Source organism: Lithobates pipiens, unplaced genomic scaffold, assembly GCF_037356315.1.
Source record: "Lithobates pipiens isolate NorthernLeopardFrog02 unplaced genomic scaffold, aLitPip1_a1.2 Scaffold_23, whole genome shotgun sequence".
Lineage (NCBI taxonomy): Eukaryota > Metazoa > Chordata > Amphibia > Anura > Ranidae > Lithobates > Lithobates pipiens.
Window position 1 is genome coordinate 41,709,769 of NW_027507785.1, and position 23,263 is coordinate 41,733,031.

At 42.7% G+C, this 23,263-nt stretch overlaps 1 protein-coding gene across 4 annotated transcripts in view; it reads right to left on the minus strand.

Annotated features, from left to right (window-relative positions):
* The window catches only part of FCHSD2 (FCH and double SH3 domains 2), a 342,693-nt gene that overhangs the window by 163,947 nt on the left and 155,483 nt on the right, over positions 1-23,263 (minus strand). For all 4 annotated transcript variants that reach the window (XM_077451465.1, XM_077451462.1, XM_077451463.1 and 1 more), the window contains exon 4: positions 7,091-7,167. In XM_077451465.1, coding sequence (XP_077307591.1) covers positions 7,091-7,167 — 77 coding nt within the window. The remainder of the gene's footprint in view (positions 1-7,090; positions 7,168-23,263) is intronic.

Here is a 23,263-nt window from a genome sequence, read left to right on the forward strand (position 1 = left end):
AAATCATCCCATTGTGTCTGGAGCTGGGAAAATCTATACATGTTAGTGTCTCATCTGTTCTATACTCCCAGCAGCAGACTAATAAAAACACAACGGAGGGCAGACCAATAAAAATGTTGTGCAACCAACATAAAGACCACAAAGCATCAATGGCACCGAGAAAACGGGTAACATGAATGGACCGAGTTCAAATTTATTGAATGAATTGTTCCAATAAAGCATAAAGTTCCCCTTTAAAAAAAATAATGAATACATCGTTTTTGCAGGTAAACAAAAAGGCTTAAACGTGGACTGGGATATTAACTGTTTTATAAATAATACCTAGTTATTATTGTTTTTAGAATAAAACATTTTTTCAAGATTTTTTGTTTTCTCTTTATTATTATCCTTTTATGCATTGTTTAACCACTTGCTTACTGGGCACTTAAACACCCTTCCTGCCCAGACCAATTTTCAGCTTTCGGTGCTCTCACACTTTGAATGACAATTACTCAGTCATGCAACACTGTACCCAAATGAATTTTGTGTCCTTTTTTTCCCACAAATAGAGCTTTCTTTTGGTGGTATTTGATCACCTCTGGGGTTTTTATTTTTTGCGCTATAAATGAAAAAAGACCGAAAATTTTGAAAAAAAACGCATATTTCTTTGTTTCTGTGACAGAATTATGCAAATTATTAATTTTTCTTCATAAATTTTGGCCACAATTTATACTGCTACATATCTTTGGTAAAAATAACCCAAATTAGTGGATATTATTTGGTCTTTGTGAAAGTTAGAGAGTCTACAAGCTGTGGTGCGAATCGCACAAAATTGATCACATCTGATGTACTGGTGGCCTATCTCGCTTCTTGTGACCCAAACAAGTCAGGAAAGTACAAATACCCCCCAAATGACCCCTTTTTGGAAAGTAGACATTCCAAGGTATTTAGTAAGAGGCATGGTGAGCTTTTTGATGTTGTCATTTTTTTTCCCACAATTCTTTGCAAAATGAAGATTTTTCATTTTCTTTATTTTTCCCCACAAAATTGTCATTGTAATAGGTTATTTCTCTCACGTGGCATGTGTATACCACAAATGACACCCCCCAAAAAAATTCTGCTACTCCTCCTGAGTATTACAATACCACATGTGTGGGACTTTTTCGCAGCCTGGCCACATAGAGAGGCCCAACATGCAGGGAGCGCCATCACGTGTTCTAGGAGCATAAATTACACATCTAACTTGTTGACTACTTATTACACTTTTGAAATACCAGGACAATGACACGTGACACTGATGACAGATGGCACTGATACGTGGCAATGATGACACTTATACGTGGCACTGATGACACGTGGCACTGATGACAGATGACACTAATATGTGGCACTGATGACACGTGGCACTAATACGTGGCACTGATGACACGTGGCACTAATACGTGGCACTGATGACACGTGGCACTAATATGTGGCACTGATGACACGTGGCACTAATACGTGGCACTGATGACATGTGGCACTAATACGTGGCACTAATACGTGCCACCGGTGACAGATGGCACTAATACGTGGCACCAATGACACGTGACACTGATGACAGATGGCACTGATAAGTGGCATTGATGACACGTGACACTGACAACAGATGGCACGTGACACTGACAGGTGGCACTGATGACAAATGGCACTGATACGTGGCACTGATGACAGATGGCACTAATACGTGGCACTGATGACAGATGGCACTATGTGGCACTAATAACACGTGGCACTGATGACAGATGCCACTTATACGTGGCACTGATGACAGATGGCACTGGGGACAAATGGCACTGACAACAGGTGGCACTGGGGACAGATAGCACTGCGGGCAGGTGGCACTGGGGTGGGGTGGATTGCACTGGGGTGGATGGCACTGGGGCGGATGGCACTGGGGCGGATGGCACTGGGGCAGGATGGCACTGGGGCGGATGGCACTGGGGCGGATGGCACTGGGGCAGGATGGCACTGGGGCAGGATGGCACTGGGGCAGGATGGCACTGGGGGGGCATGGCACTGGGGGGGGCATGGCACTGGGGGGGGTGGCACTGGGGGAGGATGGCTCTGGGGGAGGATGGCACTTTTTATTAAACTTTTTTTTTACTTTTTTTTTTTTTTTTTTCTTTTTTACACTGACGGCTGCTGCAGCCGTTCTTCTCTCCCCTCTCACACGCTGTCTGTGTGAGGAGGGAGAGCGGCGCTGAGAGATGATCTCATATGTTTACATATGAGATCATCTCCCATTGGACACGCCGATCACGCTGTAAACGGCCGCTGTGATTGGCCGTTTACAGCGATCTGTGTTTGCCTGTCCCCGGGGGACACGGCAAACACAGAACTTCCGCGATGCGCGCCCGCGGCGGCGCGCATTGCGGAAGTAAACACCAGGCCGTCCAGGGACGGCCAGGCACGGGAAGCCGCCCGCCCTAAGGCCGGCATTCGGCTATAGGGCGGGCAGGAAGCGGTTAAATAAGGACCCTTTTTTGTAACTTGCATAGGTTTTCATGAATATACAGTGGGGGACGGAAAGTATTCAGACCCCCTTAAATTTTTCACTTTTTGTTATATTGCAGCCATTTGCTAAATTCATTTAAGTTCATTTTTTCCCTCATTAACCACTTGCTTACTGGGCACTTAAACACTCTTCCTGCCCAGACCAATTTTCAGCTTTCGGTGCTCTCACAATTTGAATGACAATTACTCAGTCATGCGACACTGTACCCAAATGAATTTTTTGTCCTTTTTTTCCCACAAATAGAGCTTTCTTTTGGTGGTATTTGATCACCTGTGGGGTTTTTATTTTTTGCGCTATAAATGAAAAAAGACCGAAAATTTGGAAAAAAAACGCATATTTCTTTGTTTCTGTGACAGAATTATGCAAATTATTAATTTTTCTTCATAAATTTTGGCCACAATTTATACTGCTACATGTCTTTGGTAAAAATAACCCAAATTAGTGGATATTATTTGGTGTTTGTGAAAGTTAGAGAGTCTACAAGCTGTGGTGCGAATCGCACAAAATTGATCACATCTGATGTACTGGTGGCCTATCTCGCTTCTTGTGACCCGAACAAGCCAGGAAAGTACAAATACCCCCCAAATGACCCCTTTTTGGAAAGTAGACATTCCAAGGTATTTAGTAAGAGGCATAGTGAGCTTTTTGATGTTGTCATTTTTTTCCCACAATTCTTTGCAAAATTAAGATTTTTCATTTTTTTTTTTCTCCACAAAATTGTCATTGTAATAGGTTATTTCTCTCACGTGGCATGTGTATACCACAAATGACACCCCCAAAAAATTCTGCCACATAGAGAGGCCCAACATGCAGGTAGCGCCATCATGTGTTCTAGGAACATAAATTACACCACAATTGCCTGTCCCCGGGGGACACGGCGAACACAGAACTTCCGCGATGCGCGCATTGCGGAAGTAAATATCAGGACGTCCAGGGACGACCACCCGGACGAACGCGCCTGCTCTACGGCCGTCATTCGGCTATAGGGCGGGCGCGAGGTGGTTAATGTACACACAGCACCCCATATTGACAGAAAAGTACAGACTTGTTGACATTTTTGCAGATTTATTAAAAAAGAAAAACTGAACTATCACATGGTCCTAAGTATTCAGACCCTTTGCTGTGACACTCATATTTAACTCCGGTGCTGTCCAGTTCTTCTGATCATCCTTGAGATGGTTCTACACCTTCATTTGAGTCCAGCTGTGTTTGATTATACTGATTGGACTTGATTAGGAAAGCCACACACCTGTCTATATAAGACCTTACAGCTCACAGTGCATGTCAGAGCAAATGAGAATCATAAGGTTTGTTCTATTTTCTCCAGTTCTCACACTTCATTTACATTGCCTTGAATCTTGGCCAGTAGTAAAAATGGCTGCATGACTATTCTATCGATTACACTGATCTAGCATCCAGCAGTCAAAATGGCGCCGGTGGTGTATATAATGAGCAAGCGTGATGACACTGTCATCTGGCCATTCCCCAGTTGTTGTCCGTTAGTGACGAAACGCATAGGAAGGAGCCTACGGCGGTGACGTCATCACGTTTTTCCTCTCAGGAGGCTGATGGGTGAATTACACAGGAAGTGAACAGAAGTCTCTGGAGACACTGCAGTTCCGTTCTTAGCAAACGTCGCTGTATCGCTTTCCAATTGGCTCCTACTACTGTAAGTGCAAATCTATTTGCTTTATTAAATTTGCTTTTATTCAGCATTTCCTTTTATGTTTTTTGAGTACCATTGGTCCCAGCTGCAGTTCCAGACAGCCTTTTAAAAAGGTCCTGGGAAAACTTAACCATTCCCTGAGCTTGGTGAGATCACTGATTAGTGGTCACGGCGATCTGGTAAGGAGATTACTTAGAAGCGGGAGACTCGTGAAATTTTTTTTTTTTTAAAGTGAGCAGCTACAAATACTGCAGCTGCTGACTTTTAAAATAAGGACACTTACCTGTCACAGGGTCCGGCGATGTTGGCACCCGAGACCGAACCATGCCTCGGTCCTCGGATGTTGCCACCGCCATCTTCGTTATGGGAATCAGGAAATTAAGCCTTGCAGCTTCACTTCCTGGTTCCCTACTGTGCATGCGCAGTGCGATCTAAATAAGACTCCGCCTTAGTTTTCTTATCACTTGGATTTTCTTCAATGGAATTTTGTTTTAGTTTTTAAATCGCTTGTTTAGATGATCACTAATTTTACTAGCGCTGCATTTATTTTGAATATTTTATCTGTTTGAAGCTTTTGTATTAGACTTTAAAGTGCTAGCAGCTGTATATTGTTTATTCACATTCCATATTTATTTCAATTATTTTCACAAATTTTCAAATGCTACATTGGCCTTCCAGGCCTCTTTTTTCTAAACAAAAGGAACAAAGCTTTGCAGCCCAAATTAGGGGATTACAGGTGCAATGTCAGGCTCCTGCAGACTATCCATAAATATGGGTGTAACATGTAGATAAAGGCGAATTTATCCTTTAGCCTGCGTTCCGATTCCGGTGCGGGAAAGAAAAAAAAAGTCTCTGCACCTTTTTTGTGCAAATCCAATGTGAGCTCAGCCATACAACTGTATGGCTGAATTCGCAGTGCACAGACATCGCATGTGATCGGCACAGCAATGCGGGTGCGAATCACATTCAATGTCTGTGTTTGCAATAGTGGAAACCCATGCCTTAACCGCATGGGCGCTGTGCCCTATACAGCATGAATGGGTGCCCTGCTTATGTGGCTGGAGCAGCCCAGAGCTGCAGGCAATCAGTCCATGTAAACCATAAACAAGGTTGTCTTTAATAGAAGAAGTGTTATATTAAAGCACAACTTTAGTCATTTCTTTCATCTTTCCATCTATTAAATCTTCTGCCCTTGTTGCTTTAACTTTGGATAGCAAACCTTTTTTTTTCTTCCGGTAAATCCCTTATACAGCCCACTTCCTGTTTCTTGTCTGGTAAAAAGCCTAGGCTTATGACATCATGGACAGCTCTCTCTCTCTCACGCTCATGAGAGTTGCCAGGAAGGGAGGGGAGGGGGGGAAGAGTCATAAGAGGGCCAATGAGAGCTGCAGAGCTGGAGGTGTGCCTCTGTATCTGTGTAAATCTAGGAAGTGAACAGGCAGCAACTTCAGCTGCCCACAGTTAAAATGGTTGCAGCCAGACTCAGTGGAGGGAGATTTCTGCAGCATATTTGGCAAGTACAGAATCACTGTATATATAAAATAATATGCAAAGTAGCTGGAGGGAAGCTTCAGAATGTCAAAGATGTTTTTATTACAAATGATGTGAGCAGACTGCAGTTCCTCTTTAAGCGTTACTAAACCCAGGACCCTGCATTCACTATATCTGGTCTCCCACAGTACACAGAACATGGAAATGCAATTATTTTAGTAAATATAAACTGCTAAATACCTTTTCTCATCAGCAGACTCAAAGATACAGATTAAGCCCCTCTGGATGGTCTCAGGAGGCCTGTGATGCATAGTGCTGTGGTTTGGCCACAGTGGTGGTGCCCCCAACAGTAGCTTGCTGTGGGAGCACCCAAGCAGGCGCGATCCTGAACCATGGCTCCATGTGTCCACTCACACTGAGAGCTGCGGCTTGCCCCCCCCCCCCCCCCTCTCCTGACTGGCTCACTGGCTGTGATTGACACCAGTGGGAGCCAATGGCTCCCACTGCTGCCGAAAGCCCATCAGGAGTGCAAGTCCCCAGAGACACCGGACTGTTGTGGACATGGCTAGATTGAGAAGAGGGCTCATGTAAGTATTAGGGGGGCTGCTGCACACAGGTTTTTCACCTTCATGCATAAAGGTAAAAAAACCTTGTAACCTTAACCCCTTCCTCTCAATTATTCCCCTGTGTATGATCTGTAAATCAATTTGTGCACAGTGTTGCACAATGGAGTAATTGTCAAAGTATCACAGCACTGGAAATGGAAAAATGGCCTGGAAATGAAGGGGCATTACAGGTACTCAAGTGACTTAAAGCGGAGGTTCACACAAAAATTGAAACTCTGATTTTCTGAACCCCCCCCCCCCCCTCCGGTGTCACATTTGACACCTTCAGGGGGGAGGGGGGTGCAGATACCTGTCTAAGACGGGAGTCTATGCCTCTTCTCGTCCTGCCGTGCTGTCTGCTGGGACACACGCGGGTCCCAGAGACAGCGCAGACAAGTCTCATTGCGCTGTGCGACTCGCGCATGCATAGTAGGGAATCGGGAAGTGAAGCCGCAACGCTTCACTTCCTGATTCCCTCACCGAGAATGGAGCCGGCAGCAGCCGAGAGCCGATCGATTACTCGGCTTCGGCTGCCGACATCACTGGACTCCAGGAAAGGTAAGTGTGCATTTATTAAAAGTCAGCAGCTGCAGTATTTGTAGCTGCTGGCTTTTAATAATTATGTTTTAGGTGGACTCCCTCTTTAACATAATGCTAAATATGAGCCTGCCTTCAAGAGTTGTACTGAGAGTGAAAGGGAGCAGCCTCTGAATCTCCTTTGCATTTTTGTCCATTTCAAATATCACACACAAAAAACAAAACAAAAAAAAAAGTGGGGTGGAAATTCCTTACCTGTACTCGCTCCTTTCATCTGGTTTTAACACAGGCCATTCTTTCTTCAAGTACTGGCTGGCTAATTTCTGTATAGTCTGGAAAACAAACAACTATTCATGTCAAACAAGTCAAATGTACACGATAAGATCACACAAATTATGTGCTATTATATCAGATCTGCTTAAAAAGGCAGTTTATGAAATGGCTTAAACAATAAACCTTTTATCTTGAAGTCTCCATATACAGTTGTGCTCATAAGTTTACATACCCTGGCACAATTTATAATTTCTTGGCCATTTTTCAGAGAATATGAATGATAATACAAAAACTTTTTTTTTTTTCACTCATGGTTAGTGTTTGGCTGAAGCTATTTATTATCAATCAACTGTGTTTACTCTTTTTAAATCATGACAACAGAAACTACCCAAATGACCCTGATCAAAAGTTTACATACCCTGGTGATTTTGGCCTGATAACATGCACACAAGTTGACACAAAGGGGTTTGAATGGCTATTAAAGGTAACCATCCTCACCTGTGATATATTTGCTTGTAATTAGTGTGTGTATAAAACGTCAATGCGTTTCTGGACTCCTGACAGACCCTTGCATCTTTCATCCAGTGCTGCACTGTAGTTTCTGGATTCTGAGTTATGGGGAAAGCAAAAGAATCGTCAAAGGATCTGCGGGAAAAGGTAGTTGAACTGTATAAAACAGGAAAGGGATATAAAAAGATATCCAAGGAATAGAGAATGCCAATCAGCAGTGTTCAAACTCTAATCAAGAAGTGGAAAATGAGGGGTTCTGTTGAAACCAAACCACAGTCAGGTAGACCAACTAAAATTTCAGCCAGGAAATGCCAGGAAAATAGTTTTGGGATGCAAAAACAGAAACCCACAAATAACTTCAGGTGAAATACAGGACTCATGTGTTGCCAGAAGAAAGCCATTACTATGCAAATGCCACAAAGTATCCCACTTTCAATTTGCCAAACAGCACAGAGACAAGCCTCACGCCTTCTGGCACAAAGTAATTTGGAGTGATGAGACCAAAATTTAGCTTTTTGGCCACAACCAAAAACACTACATTTGGAGAGGAGTCAACAAGGCCTATGATGAAAGGTGCACCATTCCTACTGTGAAACACGGAGGTGGATCGCGGATGTTTTGGGGATGTGTGAGCGACAGAGGCACAGGAACTTTGGTTAAAATTGACGGCAAATTAATGCAGTATGTTATCAAAAAATACAGGATGAACATTTACATTCATCAGCCAGGAAGCCAAGTCGACCTGTCATTGGCTACCGCAGAATAAAGTGAAGGTAAAATACAAGAGGATTAAGAGGGCCCTGTTAAGAAGAGCTTACAACCTAATAGGGTGGGGCAGGTGGTACAAAAGGTTGTACCTGTGGGGAATGAGCTGATGGAAGTGGAAGGAGAAATCAAATTCTGCCAGGGTATGTAAACTTCTGAGCACAGCTGTAAGCAGAAGATAAAAAACAAAAGCTGGTGAAGCGCATTGTGTGTCTTACTGGATCGTCCCAAATCTACATACCAGGAAGTCAGCAGGTGCTAAGGTAAGGCTTGTGCTAAAAATCACAGAAAGCTTTTTATTTTTCTGCAACAGAGGTACATTAATGGTACATAGGGTAGCTGGAATTTAGGGGGGGGGGACGACGTAGCCTTTAACCACCACTTGCCGACCGCCCCCACCGTACATGTACTGCGGGACGGCGGCTCTTCTGCACGAAAATGCGTACAGGTTTGTGTCTTCCAGGTCTGCAGCGCTGTCGTCACCCAGCTCCCATTGTGATTGGGAACAGCGGGAGCCCGCCGGGACCTGCCGATTGTTCCCGAGAGAGGCAGATCGCTGTTCTGTGACAAGGGAAGACAGAGTTTCTGCTAAGCAGGGGCACGGATCTCTGTCTTCCCCCCCACAGCAAGCACTCCCTAGGGACACATTTAACCCTTTGATCACCCCTGATGTTAACTCCTTCCCTGACAATATCACTGGTCCCCAAAAAAGTGCCAGATTTGTCCACCACAAAGTCGCAGTCCCGCTATAAGTCGCCGATTGCCATTACTAGTAAAATAAAAATTCCATAAAAATATCCCATAGTTTATAGACTAACTTTTGCACAAACCAATCAATATACACTTATTGGGATTTTTTTTTTTTTTTTTTACCAAAACTATGTAGCAGACAGAACACAAATCGGCCTAAATTGATGAAGAAATTCAATTTTTTTTATTGGATAAGTTTTATAGCAGAATTTTTTTTTTTTAATGGTTCAGATCTGTCTGCCGCAATGTCGCAGTTCTGCTAAAAATCGCAGATCACCGCCATTACTAGTAAAAAAAATAATAATAAGAATGCCATAAATCTATCTCCTACTTTGTCGACGCAATAACTTTTCAGCAGACCAATTCCTTTACGCTTATTGTGTTTTGTTTTTTTGCCAAAAATATTGGACCAAACCGATGAAGAAGTTTTTTTCATTTTTTTGGATATTTATTATATAATATATATATTATATAATATAATATATATATTTTGGATATTTATTATAGCAAAAAGTAAAAAATATTGTTTTTTTCCCCCCAAAATGCTTTATTTTTTTTTGTTGTTGTTTATAGTGCAATAAAAACAGCAGAGGTGATCAAATACCACCAAAAGGAAGCTCTGTGAGGAAAAAAAATTACATCAATTTTATTTGATTACAGCGTCGCACGACCGAGCAAGGGAGGGTTCCTACATACAGTGTGATCACAGAGAACAAACAGAGCCGCCCTCTAACAGAACGCCGGGTCACAACAGAAAAAAGAAAAGAAAAGGGAACTTAGAGGTTTGGAGGCCGAGAGCAATAGAAGGACTTTGACATGAGAATCCATAATTGAATAGAGTTTTTTCTTTTTAATCCAGAATTTAGAGTCACTTTGAACAAGTTCTGACAAACGGTTAAGTCCTGCTTACATAGTTACATAGTAGGTGAGGTTAAAAAAAAAAAAAGACACAAGTCCATCAAGTCCAACCTATGTGTGTGATTATATGTCAGTATTACATTGTATATCCCTGTATGTTGTGGTCGTTCAGGTGCTTATCTAATAGTTTCTTGAAACTATCGATGTTCCTTGCTGAGACCACCGCCTGTGGAAGGGAATTCCACACCCTGGCCGCCCTTACAGTAAAGAACCACCTACGTAGTTTAAGGTTAAACCTCTTTTCTTCTAATTTTAATGAGTGGCCACAAGTCTTGTTAAACTCCCTTTTGTGAAAAAGTTTTATCCCTATTGTGGGGTCACCAGTACGGTATTTATATAATGAAATCATATCCCTTCTCAAGCTTCTCTTCTCCAGAGAGAATAAGTTCAGTGCTCACAACCTTTCCTCATAACTAGTATCCTCCAGACCCTTTATTAGCTTTGTTGCCCTTCTTTGTTCTCGCTCCATTTCCAGTACATCCTTCCTGAGGACTGGTGCCCAGAACTGGACAGCATACTCCAGGTGCGGCCGGACCAGAGTCTTGTAGAGTCTTATTATCGTTTTATCTCTGGAGTTGATCCCATTTTTAATGCATGCCAATATTCTGTTCAGCTTGGCATTGCGTGCCATTGTTGAGCCTATCATCTACTAGGACCCCCAGGTCCTTTTCCAGAGGAAAGAGGTTCTTCCCCCAGTGTATAGATTGCATTCCTATTTTAGCCACCCAAATGCATTATTTTACATTTTTCTACATTGAACCTCATTTGCCATGTAGTTGCCCACCCCATTCATTTGTTCAGATCTTCTTGCAAGGTTTCCACATCCTGCGGAGAAGTTATTGCCCTGCTTAGCTTAGTATCGTCTGCAAATACAGAGATTGAACTGTTTAGCCCATCCTCCAGGTCATTTATGAACAAATTAAACTGGATTGGTCCCAGCACAGAACCCTAGGGGACCCCACTACCCACCCCTGACCATTCCGAGTACTACCCATTTATCACCACCCTCTGAACTCGCCCTTGTAGCCAGTTTTCAATCCATGTACTCACCCTATGGTCCATGCCAACAGACCTTATTTTGTACAGTAAATGTTTATGGGGAGAACTGTGTCAAATTCTTTTGCAAAATCCAGATACACCACATCTATGGATCTTCCTTTATTTAGATGGCAACTCACCTCCTCACACCTGTGCATTTTTTAGTGCATTTTCAGTTTTGCAGAAACACATTACAGTTCATATAACATGGTTTTCTATGGCTGTAGTTACATAGTTAGGTTGAATAAAGACACCAGTTCAACCTGAGTGTCTACAATTGTCCCTATCCCTGTACATTGCACACTCACATTGGTCCCTACCCTCAAGGAGCCCACAATCCAAGGTCCCCATTCATATACTAGGGCCAATTTTGGACAGAAGCCAATTAACCTACCTGCATGTCTTTGGAGTGTGGGAGGAAACCGGAGTACCCGGAGGAAACCCACGCAAGCACAGGGAGAACATGTATACTCCAGGCAGGTAGTGTCGTGGTTGGGATTTGAACCAGTAGCCCTTTTTACTGCTGAGAGTGCTAACCACTACACCACTGTGCCGCCCCCAACCCACTACACCACTGTGCCGCCCAATACACATCTGTGCATTTTATGGAAAGGACCAGGGAATTTATTTCTGGGTTTTGGTTCCATAGACTTCAATGGATCAAAAACGTGTATTGAAAAACGCAAAATGCACCTGGAATATGCAAACTGCAACCTGCATAGGTGTGAACCGGGCCTAACTGCTTACTTCACATACTCCATGTACAGCATTCCCAGAATTTCTACTATGCATTTTATTGGGAAAAATGGGTCGCAATGCATTAAAGGACAAAGAAACTGGAATAGAAGGCTTGGACTTTTTAGGCATGACCACATGGGTAATTAATGCATAAAACGTTTATTATACATAGAAAATATATTAAAAAAATGTCGGCATTAGAAAAGTCAATATAACAGGGTTGGGTATTTTATACTGTACATAGCCATAGGAAATTAGTGTGGAAACACCTCCAAGTTTTTCATGCTAATTTGCTATGGCTATGTACAGTATAAAATACCTAACCCTGTTATATTGACTTTTCTAATGCCGACATTTTTTTAAAAGTATTTTCCATGTATAATAAACTTTTTATGCATTAATTACCCATGTGTTCGTGTAAAAAGTCCAAGCCTTCTATTCCAATTTCTCTGTTTCAAATTATAGGACATGGCACAGAGTATTTTAGAAGTATCCACAGGACCACCCTGTGGTGATACTATTCACTTTATGCATTAAAATACAAGGCCTATCTGCACAGCCTTCGCATGACTTTATTTTATTTTTTTTTAAAAGCTCAGAACATAATAAATACGTTTTTCACAGTCAGGTGAAAGGGAAAACAGGATGTGGACATTTCATATTTACCACCTCCGAGCAGCAAGATTGCTAGTGCAAAATCTCGTTAGAGAAGGCTGGTTTATTACTATGCTGTGAACAGCCTGTGTATGATTGAACACAGCGCTACATGAGATTTAGAGGTTGGATACACTCCTAGTAGAAATGGGCAGGTAAATCAAAATAATAAACTAACGTTTTATAGCCTTCAGTATTAAAAAAATAAAAAATAAAAAAAAAAAATAAAAGAACGTTTTATATCCTTCAGTATTGAAAAAAATAGAATAAACGTTTGGTATCCTTCAGTATTTAAAAAAAAAAAAAAACTCAGTAGTAAAAAAAAGAAAAAAAGAATATTGTTTGTTTTATATCCATCCTTCAGTATTAAAAAAAAAAAAAAAGATAAAAACTCATTGCAGTTGAAGATATCTCAGGGTACGACACAACATTCTATATAAAGTTTGCTGTGGCTCCCACTCAGATTATGAGCAGATCATAAAATTAGCTGCCAGAGAACTATAAAAAACAAAACAGATGACAAATGAAGGAAGAGGACAATGTTAGCGGTCACACTACTGGAAAAACCAGCTAAGCTTGTGATTTATTGGGACGTTTTCATTGGAGAAGAGGGCTGATCATGTCAGGAGGAGATCTTCTAACCAATCACTGACAGGCCTGTGTGAGAAGCTTCAATGATTCCACTCTGTATTAGTGTGACTTGGGATTGGTCAGTGGTCACCTTTTCTGGCCAATCACCACTCAAAAAACCCACATTAAAAATAAGACACGTACTGTACACAGGTGTATTTAAAGCTGAATTCCAGGCAGATACAGTACAAGCCTTCGCTCACACTAGTGCTGCTGCAGCACAATGCGTTTTTGTACTGTGACGTCACACTTTTTTTTTTTTATGCTTAATGCTTTTTTTTGTTGTAGGAAACTGGATTTTATATACAAAATGCTGCCAAAAACACACTAAAAATACATGTATATTATGCATTTTACAAGCGTTTTTGGTGCCTTTCCATCACACTCATATGAATGGAGGCCTAAAGACACAAACTCTGTATTCATTAAATTATCATGAAGGCTCCGTTCACACTATTGAGACTACAAAATCGCAGGATTTCGAGTGTAATTTTGATGCGACTTTATACCCTCTTGCACTCAAGTTGCATCAAAGTAGTGCAGGAACCTTTTCAAAGTCACTGCGAATTTAAGTTGCATGTATTGGAACAGATACCATTGAAATCAATGGACTGCAACTTGTCATGCAACTTTATGTGTCACAGCGGAGCCTTATGTCTGCTACACACGATGAGATTATTGGACGAATGATCACCCATTTTTTATTTATTTTTTTGCATGCCAATCTCAGATCGAATCTGATGAGTTTATTAAAGTCACGAAAATTTGCGTGCGACAGAATAATAATAAAAAAAAAAAAATTGGAAGTGATGTCATGTGTTGTAGTGTATTTGTATTGCATTTTCGAATGATAACTGTACTGATTAAATGAAAATCGTACTATCCCGGCATGTCCGATCAAATAATATCAGATGAACTGTCCTGATTGGCTCTGGAAAGCTCTGTACTAATGATCATATAGTCGCAATATCGCTTCAAAAGTGGCATTTTCCGTACCGGGCATAAGTGCCGGTTCACACGGATGCAAGTCTGTTGCAAATTTGATGCATTACAAAAAGCCTAGATTCGCATTTCATAAAAAAAAAAAAAAAAACACAGTTTGTATTCAATGACGGTCGTTCACATCTATGCGTTGCGATTGCTATTCAAATGCGATACAGCAACAAAAAGGGTCCTGTGCAAGTTTACTGCGTTGTGGTGCAATTTTCCTCTACATAGACATCAATGGAAACCGCACTGAAATCACGTCTTCAGATGTGTGCGAATACTTATTTTTCTGTGTAGATTTTTTTATTACCCCCCCCAGAAATTGCAGCTCTGTCCAATCCAATTCTATAACCCATTCAATTCGCATTATAAGCGTTAGCACAATATTATAATTATAATCGTTAGCACAAATTGCAACGCAAAATCGCACTGAACGCCCCATGAGAATCACACCCATTCGCATAAATGTGAACCCAGACTTTTTTGGGGAGGGGGAGGGTAAAGTTTTGCTTTTCTGCCTCCTCTCCACCTCTGGACACTTGGGGGGGTGGGGGGCTGGTATCTAGTTCTCACCCCGAAATCCCCCCCCCCCCCCCCCACCATTTCCCACAGCCTCCTCGGACCTGTCACAGGTCTCAGAAGGCTGTAGGACCCGTCACACAGAGCGGGGCGGCTTCCCACACTAAAGATGCCGGCGCCAGGGACCCAAAGACCAGTGAAGAGCCAGCCCTGGGTGAGGACAGCGCTGGATGCCTGGACAGGTAAGTGTTCTTTTATTAAAAGTCAGCAGCTATAGTATTTGTAGCCACTATTTATTTTTTGTTCTTAGGGTGAAAATCCTCTTTGATGCAAGCAATGTATGCACCTGAATTTGACGTGTATCGGCCTCTTACAGTCCCTGAAAACCAACATTCAAGAGGGATGGGCAAAATATAGGTTCACCTGTATAATAATAATAATAATAATAATAATTAGTGGGACGAAAAGTAAGGTAATCATTTCATGTGGTGACAAGAAGCATGCTGATAAGAGGAGGACGCATAGTGATGGAGATGAGCTTATCACTGCGCTGCTTCTCCTTCACTGTCCAGTCATAGGCTGGGGGGCGGGTCTATGACTGCCTAGGCCAGTGATCGCGAACCTTGGCACCCCAGATGTTTTGGAACTACATTTCCCATGATGCTCTTGCACTCTGCAGTGTAGTTGAGCATCATGGGAAATGTAGTTCCAAAACATCTGGGGTGCCAAGGTTCGCCATGGCTCAGAGGATGTGGGTGGAATGCTGCTGGTCGTCATTCATCCCAGAACAGTGAGGACATCTAGTGGCAGAAAAGTATTGTGGGGGACAGCTCTGGATTGAAGGTATTGCAGAAAAGGCAGCTTTTTTTTAATTTTTTTTTAACCACTTGCCAACCGCTGCACGCGGATATACATCGGCACAATGGCAGTGGTGGTCAAATGGGTGTACCTGTATGTCCCCTTTAAGAGCCAGGGATAGTAGGCGCGTGAGCTTGACTGTGCCCGTGCTCTATGTTGGCCGGTCTCCCGGCAATCGTGTCACGGATCCTAAGAACGGAGAAGTGCCTATGTAAATGAGGCATTTCCCCATTCTGGCTTGTGTCATGACAGAGATCACTGCTCCCTATCATCAGGGGCAGTGATCGCTGTCATGTGACTTGAAGCCCCCCCCCCCCCCAGTTAGAATCACTCCCTAAAACACACTTAACCCCTTCATCTCCCCCTAGTGGTTAACCCCTTCGCTACCAGTGTCATTTACACAGTAATCAGTGCATTTTTATAGCACTGATCTCTATATAAATGACAATGGTCCCAAAATAGTGTCAAAAGTGTCCGATGTGTCCGCCATAATGTCACAGTCCCAATAAAAAATCATTGATCGCCGGCATTACTAATAAAAAAAAAAAATTAAAATAAAAATGCCATAAAACTATCCCTTAATTTGTAGTCGCTATAACTTTTGCGCATACCAATCAATAAACGCTTATTGCAATTTTTTTTTACCAAAAATATGTAGCAGAATACATATTGGCCTAAACTGAAGAAAAACATTTTTTTTTATATATATATTTTTGGGGGATATTTATTATAGCAAAAAGCAAAAAAAAAAAAGCATTAATTTTTTTAAAAATGTTGCTCTTTTTTTGTTTATAGCGCAAAAAAAAAAAAAAAAAACGCAGAGGTGATCAAATACCACCAAAAGAAATCTCTATTTGTGGGAAAAAAAGGACGTCAATTTTGTTTGGGTGCAACGTCGCACGTCCGCGCAATAGTCAGTTAAAGCGTTGCAGTGGCGAATCACAAAAAGTGCTAGGGTCCAGAAGGGGGTAAAATCTTCTGAGGCTGAAGCGGTTAAATTCATCTTTTAATAAACACGTACAGCTGTGGGGAACGTCTAGCTATATTGTCTCTGGGATCAGACATTCGTGAAATGTAGTATTCAGGGGGGGTCTCTGAAATTTATATGACATTTATGAGCCTGGGCTGTATCCAGGAACACTCACAGAACGATGTAATAATGGCGGTGAAACCGCAATCCAGTAGTGCAAGAAACAGAATTCCTAAAATAGTCTTCCCTGTAAGACAATGGTCACATAATGGCTCCATGCGTTTGTTCGGCCCCTCTGAATGCATTTACTTGGCAGGAAAAACGCGGTTTATCACTTCAACGTGGGGCCAATGCTGGCATTTTTCACATACATGCAGAAACCTGAAAATGACTCGCAACCCCAAAACATTATACATTTTTTTGAAAGCAACAGGCGTGGAGAATAAAATGGTGGTGGTTGCAAAATTTTATGTGACATGATATTTCTGTAGTGGTTTATATATTCTTTATTAAAAGACAATATTTCCATATTAAAAAAAAAATAAAAAAAGAGAAAAGCCAAACTAAATCATGCAGGCACTTGCATATTCTAAAGGGCATTAAATCTGTTAGCCCTTGTACACACGGTCGGACATTCCGACCACAAAATTTCCAACGGATTTTGTCTGAAACTGATGTTGCATACACATGGTTGGACAAAGTTGTTGAAAAATCTGATCGTTCGGAACGTGATGACGTTCGTTCGTTACGACGGGACTACGTTCAGGCTAGTAGCCAATAGCTTTGGTCCCATAATTTGATCTGAGCATGCGTGGCACTTTGTCCGATCGGAATTTTCTACAAGCGATCCGACAAAGTCCGATCTGATCATGTTGTCGGAAAATTTTATATCCAGCTCTCAAACTTTGTTGGTCGGACATTCCAACGGAAAAAGTCCGATAGAGCCCACACACGGTCAGATTATCTGACAACGCGGTCCGATTGACATTTCCAGTCGCAATGTCCGACCGTGTGTACAAGGGCTTAGACAGACAGTCATGACCTTTATCCAACTGTAAGAAAAAAAGAAAAGGGACAAAAACAAAAAGTTTTTTCTTTTTTAAAGCCATCCTACCTTGACATGGCAATTTTCTGCTCTGTGCAGCGGTTTATCAAACGCAAATACAGTTTATTGAATTTTAGTGCACATACACAATACCCACATTTTTGGTGAAATATAAAAGATGATGTAAATAGATAACCGACATGTCACGCTTTAGAATTGCGCACGCCCATGGAAAGGCAACAAACTACAGTACGTTAAATTATACATAGGCGACATATTTAAAAATTTTACAGGTTACCAGTTAAGAGTTAAACAGGAGGTCTGGCACTGGAATTATTGCTCTTACTCGGACAATCACGGCGATACCTCACGTGTGGTCCAATCAGCATTTACATATGTGTGCGGGACCTACGTAACGCGTTGTGCACAACCACAGAGGGAAGGGGTGCTTTAAATTTCTTTATTTTTATTATGTAGCGCTGGCTCCTGACGAGCAGGCGCTATATGTTTTTTCAAAGTTAATTTTCCTATAGCCACAGTTGGGTTTTGGGGCTAATTTTCTAAATTTTCATGGTTTCAGTGTCAGTCCAGCTGGGTTGCACTGGGTTCTCCTTGACCGCAGGTGTTGCCGTCACCGCCGGCAAGAGTAAGAACGAAGTCTAGCTGGGTGTATTGAATGCCACTGTTCTTTCGGAGCCAGCCCAGTGGGAGTGTTCTCCTGCTGTGTATTCTGGGAGGCGGTATTTAAGGGACTGACATCACGTGCTTAGGGGTTCCGGAGATTTTTCTGCCTGTTCGGTTCGGGTGGTCCTCCTGACCCAGCTCCATGGCCCTCCTGGCCTGGGATGCGGAACCATGCATTTCGAGTCTCGGGCTGGGCAAGGCAACTGCAGGGACAGGCCTGAATGGATTTCGGGGGCCTATTGATCCAGAGGTGGTCCGGTGCCGTCTCATCTGAAGGGAGAGGCCCAGCAACTGGAGAAACCCCAGGGGAGGACTCTTCAGAGAAGGCTGGCTTCTCTGAAGGAGCCTGGAGGCTTAGTTGAAGGACACTACATGGATCTACACTCATACGGTATCGCCGGATCGGCTGAGAGATACTGGTACCGTATGATAGCTCTTTAAATTTGTCTACATCCCTCAGTAACGTTCAAGTCTGTGGCAGAGACTTTTTCAAACATTCTACGCTCAAGTCTGTGGCAGAGACTTTACCTAACACCCTACCGGCTGCTAGGCCTAGTGAGAGGAGGTCTATCTGGGGGTTATAAAATCCAGTTGTGAAACGGTTGCTATTCTCTGGATTTTTCTATAAAAGGACTTTCCATCATTTTTGCAGTCTAAAGTACCTGAACTTACTCCTAACCCTCTACCCTAAACTGAGAGACTGTTTCAAATAAATAACCCAAAAGAAGATTCAGTGTCAGTTTCTACATTTCTTTGGGCCATCTACCACTGGAATCCCTAGACGGAGAAGCAGACAAGAAGGTAATGGTAAGCCCAATAAAACCAGCAGCTCCTTCGGGGATCAGTGCTACAATTATTTTACACAAATTTTTTTGATCAAATTTATTGCTATCACGAGGTATGAACAACATCCCTTGTGATAACATGCGCAGTGACAGGTACACGTTAGTGAGAGATCTGGGGTCCAATTAGACCCCTGATCTCTCCTCTGCCTTCCAAGGCAGCTGGATCAAACCGAGATCGACCTGCTTTACTGGCCAGAGAGGGTCGGTAAAGAAACAGCAAAAACCGGAAGTGGCAAAGTCCTCATTGTGATCAAGCCATGGCAGCCCATAGTTAGGAGACTCAGATAGTTGGGGACTTTATTTATTAGAGGGGCCAATACAGCAGTGGTTCAAACAGAACAGTTCTCTCTTTTTTTTTTTTTTTTGCCAGCTAGCTTAAAAGTGTCCCTTCTGTGCTGTACAATATGTGAAGAGCTGCGCAAATCGTCAGCATTACATATATATACATGTCTGTGATAATACCACTCATATACAGTGCCTTGAAAAAGTATTCATACCCCTTGAAATTCTCCATATTTTGTCATATTACAACCAAAAACTAAATGTGACGTGGAAGGAAAATGATAAATGGTTTTCAATTTTTTTTCTTTACAAATAAATATGTGAAAAGTGTGGGGTGGAATTGTATTCAGCCCCCCCCCCCCCTCCCCGCCAATACTTTGTAGAACCCCCTTTCGCTGCAATTACAGCTACAAATCTTTTTTGGGGATGTCTCTACCAGCTTTGCACATCTAGAGAGTGACATTTTTGCCCATTCTTCTTTGCAAAATGGCTCAAGCTCTGTTAGATTGGATGGAGAGCCTCTGTGAACAGCAATTTTCAAGTCTTGCCACAGATTCTCAATTAGATTTAGGTCTGGACTTTGCCTGGGCCATTCTAACACATGAATATGCTTTGCTCTAAACCATTCCAAAATCTGACCGTGTGTATGCGGCATAACAGGTTTTATTCTAAGATTGCCCTGTATTTGGCTCCATCCATCTTCCCATCAACTCTGACCAAAGCATCCCCACAACATGATGCCACCACCATGTTTCACGGTGGGGATGGTGTGTTCAGGGTGATATGCAGTGTTAGTTTTCCACCACACATAGCGTTTTGTTTTTAGGCCACAAATTAATTTTGGTCTCATCTGACCAGAGCACCTACTGCCACATGTTTGCTGTGTCCCCCACATAACTTCTCGCAAACTGCAAATAGGACTTCTTATGGCTTTCTTTCAACAATGTCTTTCTTCTTGTCTCTCTTCCATTCTTCTTTGCAAAATAGCTCAATTTCTGTCAGATTGGATGGAGAGCGTCCATGAACAGCAATTTTCTAGTCTTGCCACAGATTCTCAATTGGATTTAGGTCTGGACTTTGACTGGGCCATTCTAACACATGAATATGCTTTGATCTAAACCATTCCACTGTAGCTCTGGCTGTATGTTTAGGCTCATTGTCCTACTGGAAGGTGAACCTCCGCCCCAGTCTCAAGTCTTTTGCAGAGTCTAACAGGTTTTCTTCTAGGATTGCCCTGTATTTGGCTCCATCCATCTTCCCACCAACTCTGACTAGCTTCCCCGTGGATCCCCACAACATGATGCTGCCACCACCATGTTTCACGGTGGGGATGGTGTGTTCAGGGTGATGTGCAGTGTTAGTTTTCCACCACACATAGCGTTTTGCTTTTAGAACAAAGAGTATAATTTTGGTCTCATCTGACCAGAGCATCTTCCACATGTTTGCTGTGTCCCCCCCACATGGCTTCTCACAAACTGCAAACAGGACTTCTTATGGCTTCCTTTCAACAATGGCTTTCTTCTTACCACTCTTCCAAGCAGATTTGTGGAGAGCACGACTAATAGTTGTCCTGTGGACAGATTCTCCCACCTGAGCTGTGGATCTGGCAGCTCCTCCAGAGTTACCATGGGCCTCTTGGCCGCTTCTCTGATGAATGCTCTCCTTGCCCAGCCTGTCAGTTTAGGTGGAAGGCCATGTCTTGGTAGGTTTGCAGTTGTCCCATACTCTTTCCATTTTCGGATGATGGATTGAACGGTGCTCCGTGAGATGTTCAAAGCTTGAGATATTTCTTTATAACCTAACACTGCTTTAAACTTCTCCACAACTTTATCCCTGACCAGTCTGTGTGTTCCTTGGCCTTCATGATGCTGTTTGTTCACTAAGGTTCTCTAACAAACCTCCGAGGGCTTCACAGAACAGCTGCATTTATACTGAGATCAAATTACACACAGGTGGACTCTATTTACTAATTATTAGGTGACTTCTGAAGGCAATCGGTTCCACTAGATTTTAGTTAGGGCTATGAGAGTAAAGGGGGCTGAATGCAATGCACGCCACGCTTAAAAAAAAAAATTGAAAACCATTTATCATTTTCCTTCCACTACACAATTATGTGCCACTTTGTGTTGGTCTATCACATAAAATCCCAATAAATTACATTTACATTTTTGGTTGTAACATGACAAAATGTTGAAAATGTCACGGGGTATGAATACGCACTATAGCTCTGTGCCCTCCATTTATTATATTACAGTTTTGGCTGTGCAAGTTGTTCATTCAGGAAATGAAAGTGATTGTAAGAGGTTTTTTTTTTAAATAACATCTCATACTTACCTCCACTGTGTAGCTCGTTTTGCACAGAGTGGCCCCGCTCATCCTCTTCTGGGGTCCCCCGGTGACTCCTCCTCATATCAGATAACCCCCTAGGAGAAGCGTTCTCCCGAGGGGGTGATCTTGTGAGCCAGCATTCGGTGTCCATAGCCACCAAATGTATGACTCGGCCCCGCCCCCCGTCACTGGATTTGATTGACAGCAGCAGGAGCCAATGGCTGCGCTGCTATCAATCTATCTAATCAAGAGCCGAGAACCCCCTGCAGAGACACAGTGCGTCCCCGCCGGGTCAAGTCCCAGGGCTCAGGTAAGTAAAACAGGGGGGCTGGGGGGCCTGTCACTGCCAGGTGTTTTTTCACCTTAATGCAACCCCTTAAAGTTCCATTTCTCCATATTTTTGGTAGATTAGGGTTGGCAGGAGAATATCAGAAGGCCACTTCAAAACCGCAATTATTTCTTTAATCTGAATACATCTCAATGTTGTGTTTCCCCCTTGTGAACTTGTATTATTATGTTTTTAAACAAAAAAAATCAAAAAGACATATTCAAATGTATCCCATGTTGCCCAATGATTACCAGCGGAAGATTTGCGAAATGACAAATGACAAATTCCAGACACAATTCCGATGCAGACATATGCAAATGTCTTGTTTTATCCCCCCCTGCGCTGCCCTCATTAATATTCATGAGGGTGAAATAACAAAGGCTGGTTTTGCCCATCTGTAGGCTGAGGAATTCCGGGAGGGTTACGTCTGATGCCGACACACAACGGGAGGGGAGACACGGCTGCTGGCGCCCACATGGGCCCTTTTTTTTTTTTTTTACCAAAGATCTGTTATTGAAGCCGATAGCCGGATTCTTCCAGAGCTGTGCTGAGTTTAGAAAATGACTGTTTATCACTGTAAACTGAGGGACAGTCATGGAAAATACTTTAGAGTGTATGTAAACAATACATTTCTCTTATCTGCTCCCTTATGTTAAATATACCACTGAAAGCTTTTGGCTATATAAAAGTGTAAACATTGTGGCACACACATTGTAATCTGTATAAAAGTGCTTAGAATGCCACGCCACGTGCCAATGTAAAATCCCCCAGTGGGTGCCAGCGTCCAGAAAGCTCATCCCAACTCATGTGGAAGTACCTAACAACAAATGTAGGATGCCACACACCAGAAAACAGCCCGAGTTTATGGAGAAGTAAGATGTGGCCTCAGCCTGGCTCCTCCCAGGCCATGCCTCCCAACGCGCTTCGCCCCATGGGTTATAGAGAGGTCTATGTCTAAGTCACATGTGTCAAACACAAGGGGCAAGGGTTGCATCCAGTCCTCCAGACCATTTCAGGTGGCCCTCACACCTCTCCTGTACAGAACTCCTCCACCAGATACTGAGCTTCTCTGTGCAGAGGCTAAAAGGCTCATCGACTCCCCCTTCCCTGTCCCAGCAGTTGGCAGCAGAAGGCCTCCAACAGATCCTGCGCCTCTCAGTACAGCTGCAGCACCCCCCTCATCTCTACCTCCCCTGGACTCAGCATTTAGCAGACTTCAGCAGCTGACTCCAGCCCTACTCTGGTCCTCCTCCAGACCCTGGAGGGGGTCGTACGCCACTGGTATCATCCACAGAAAACTTTTATT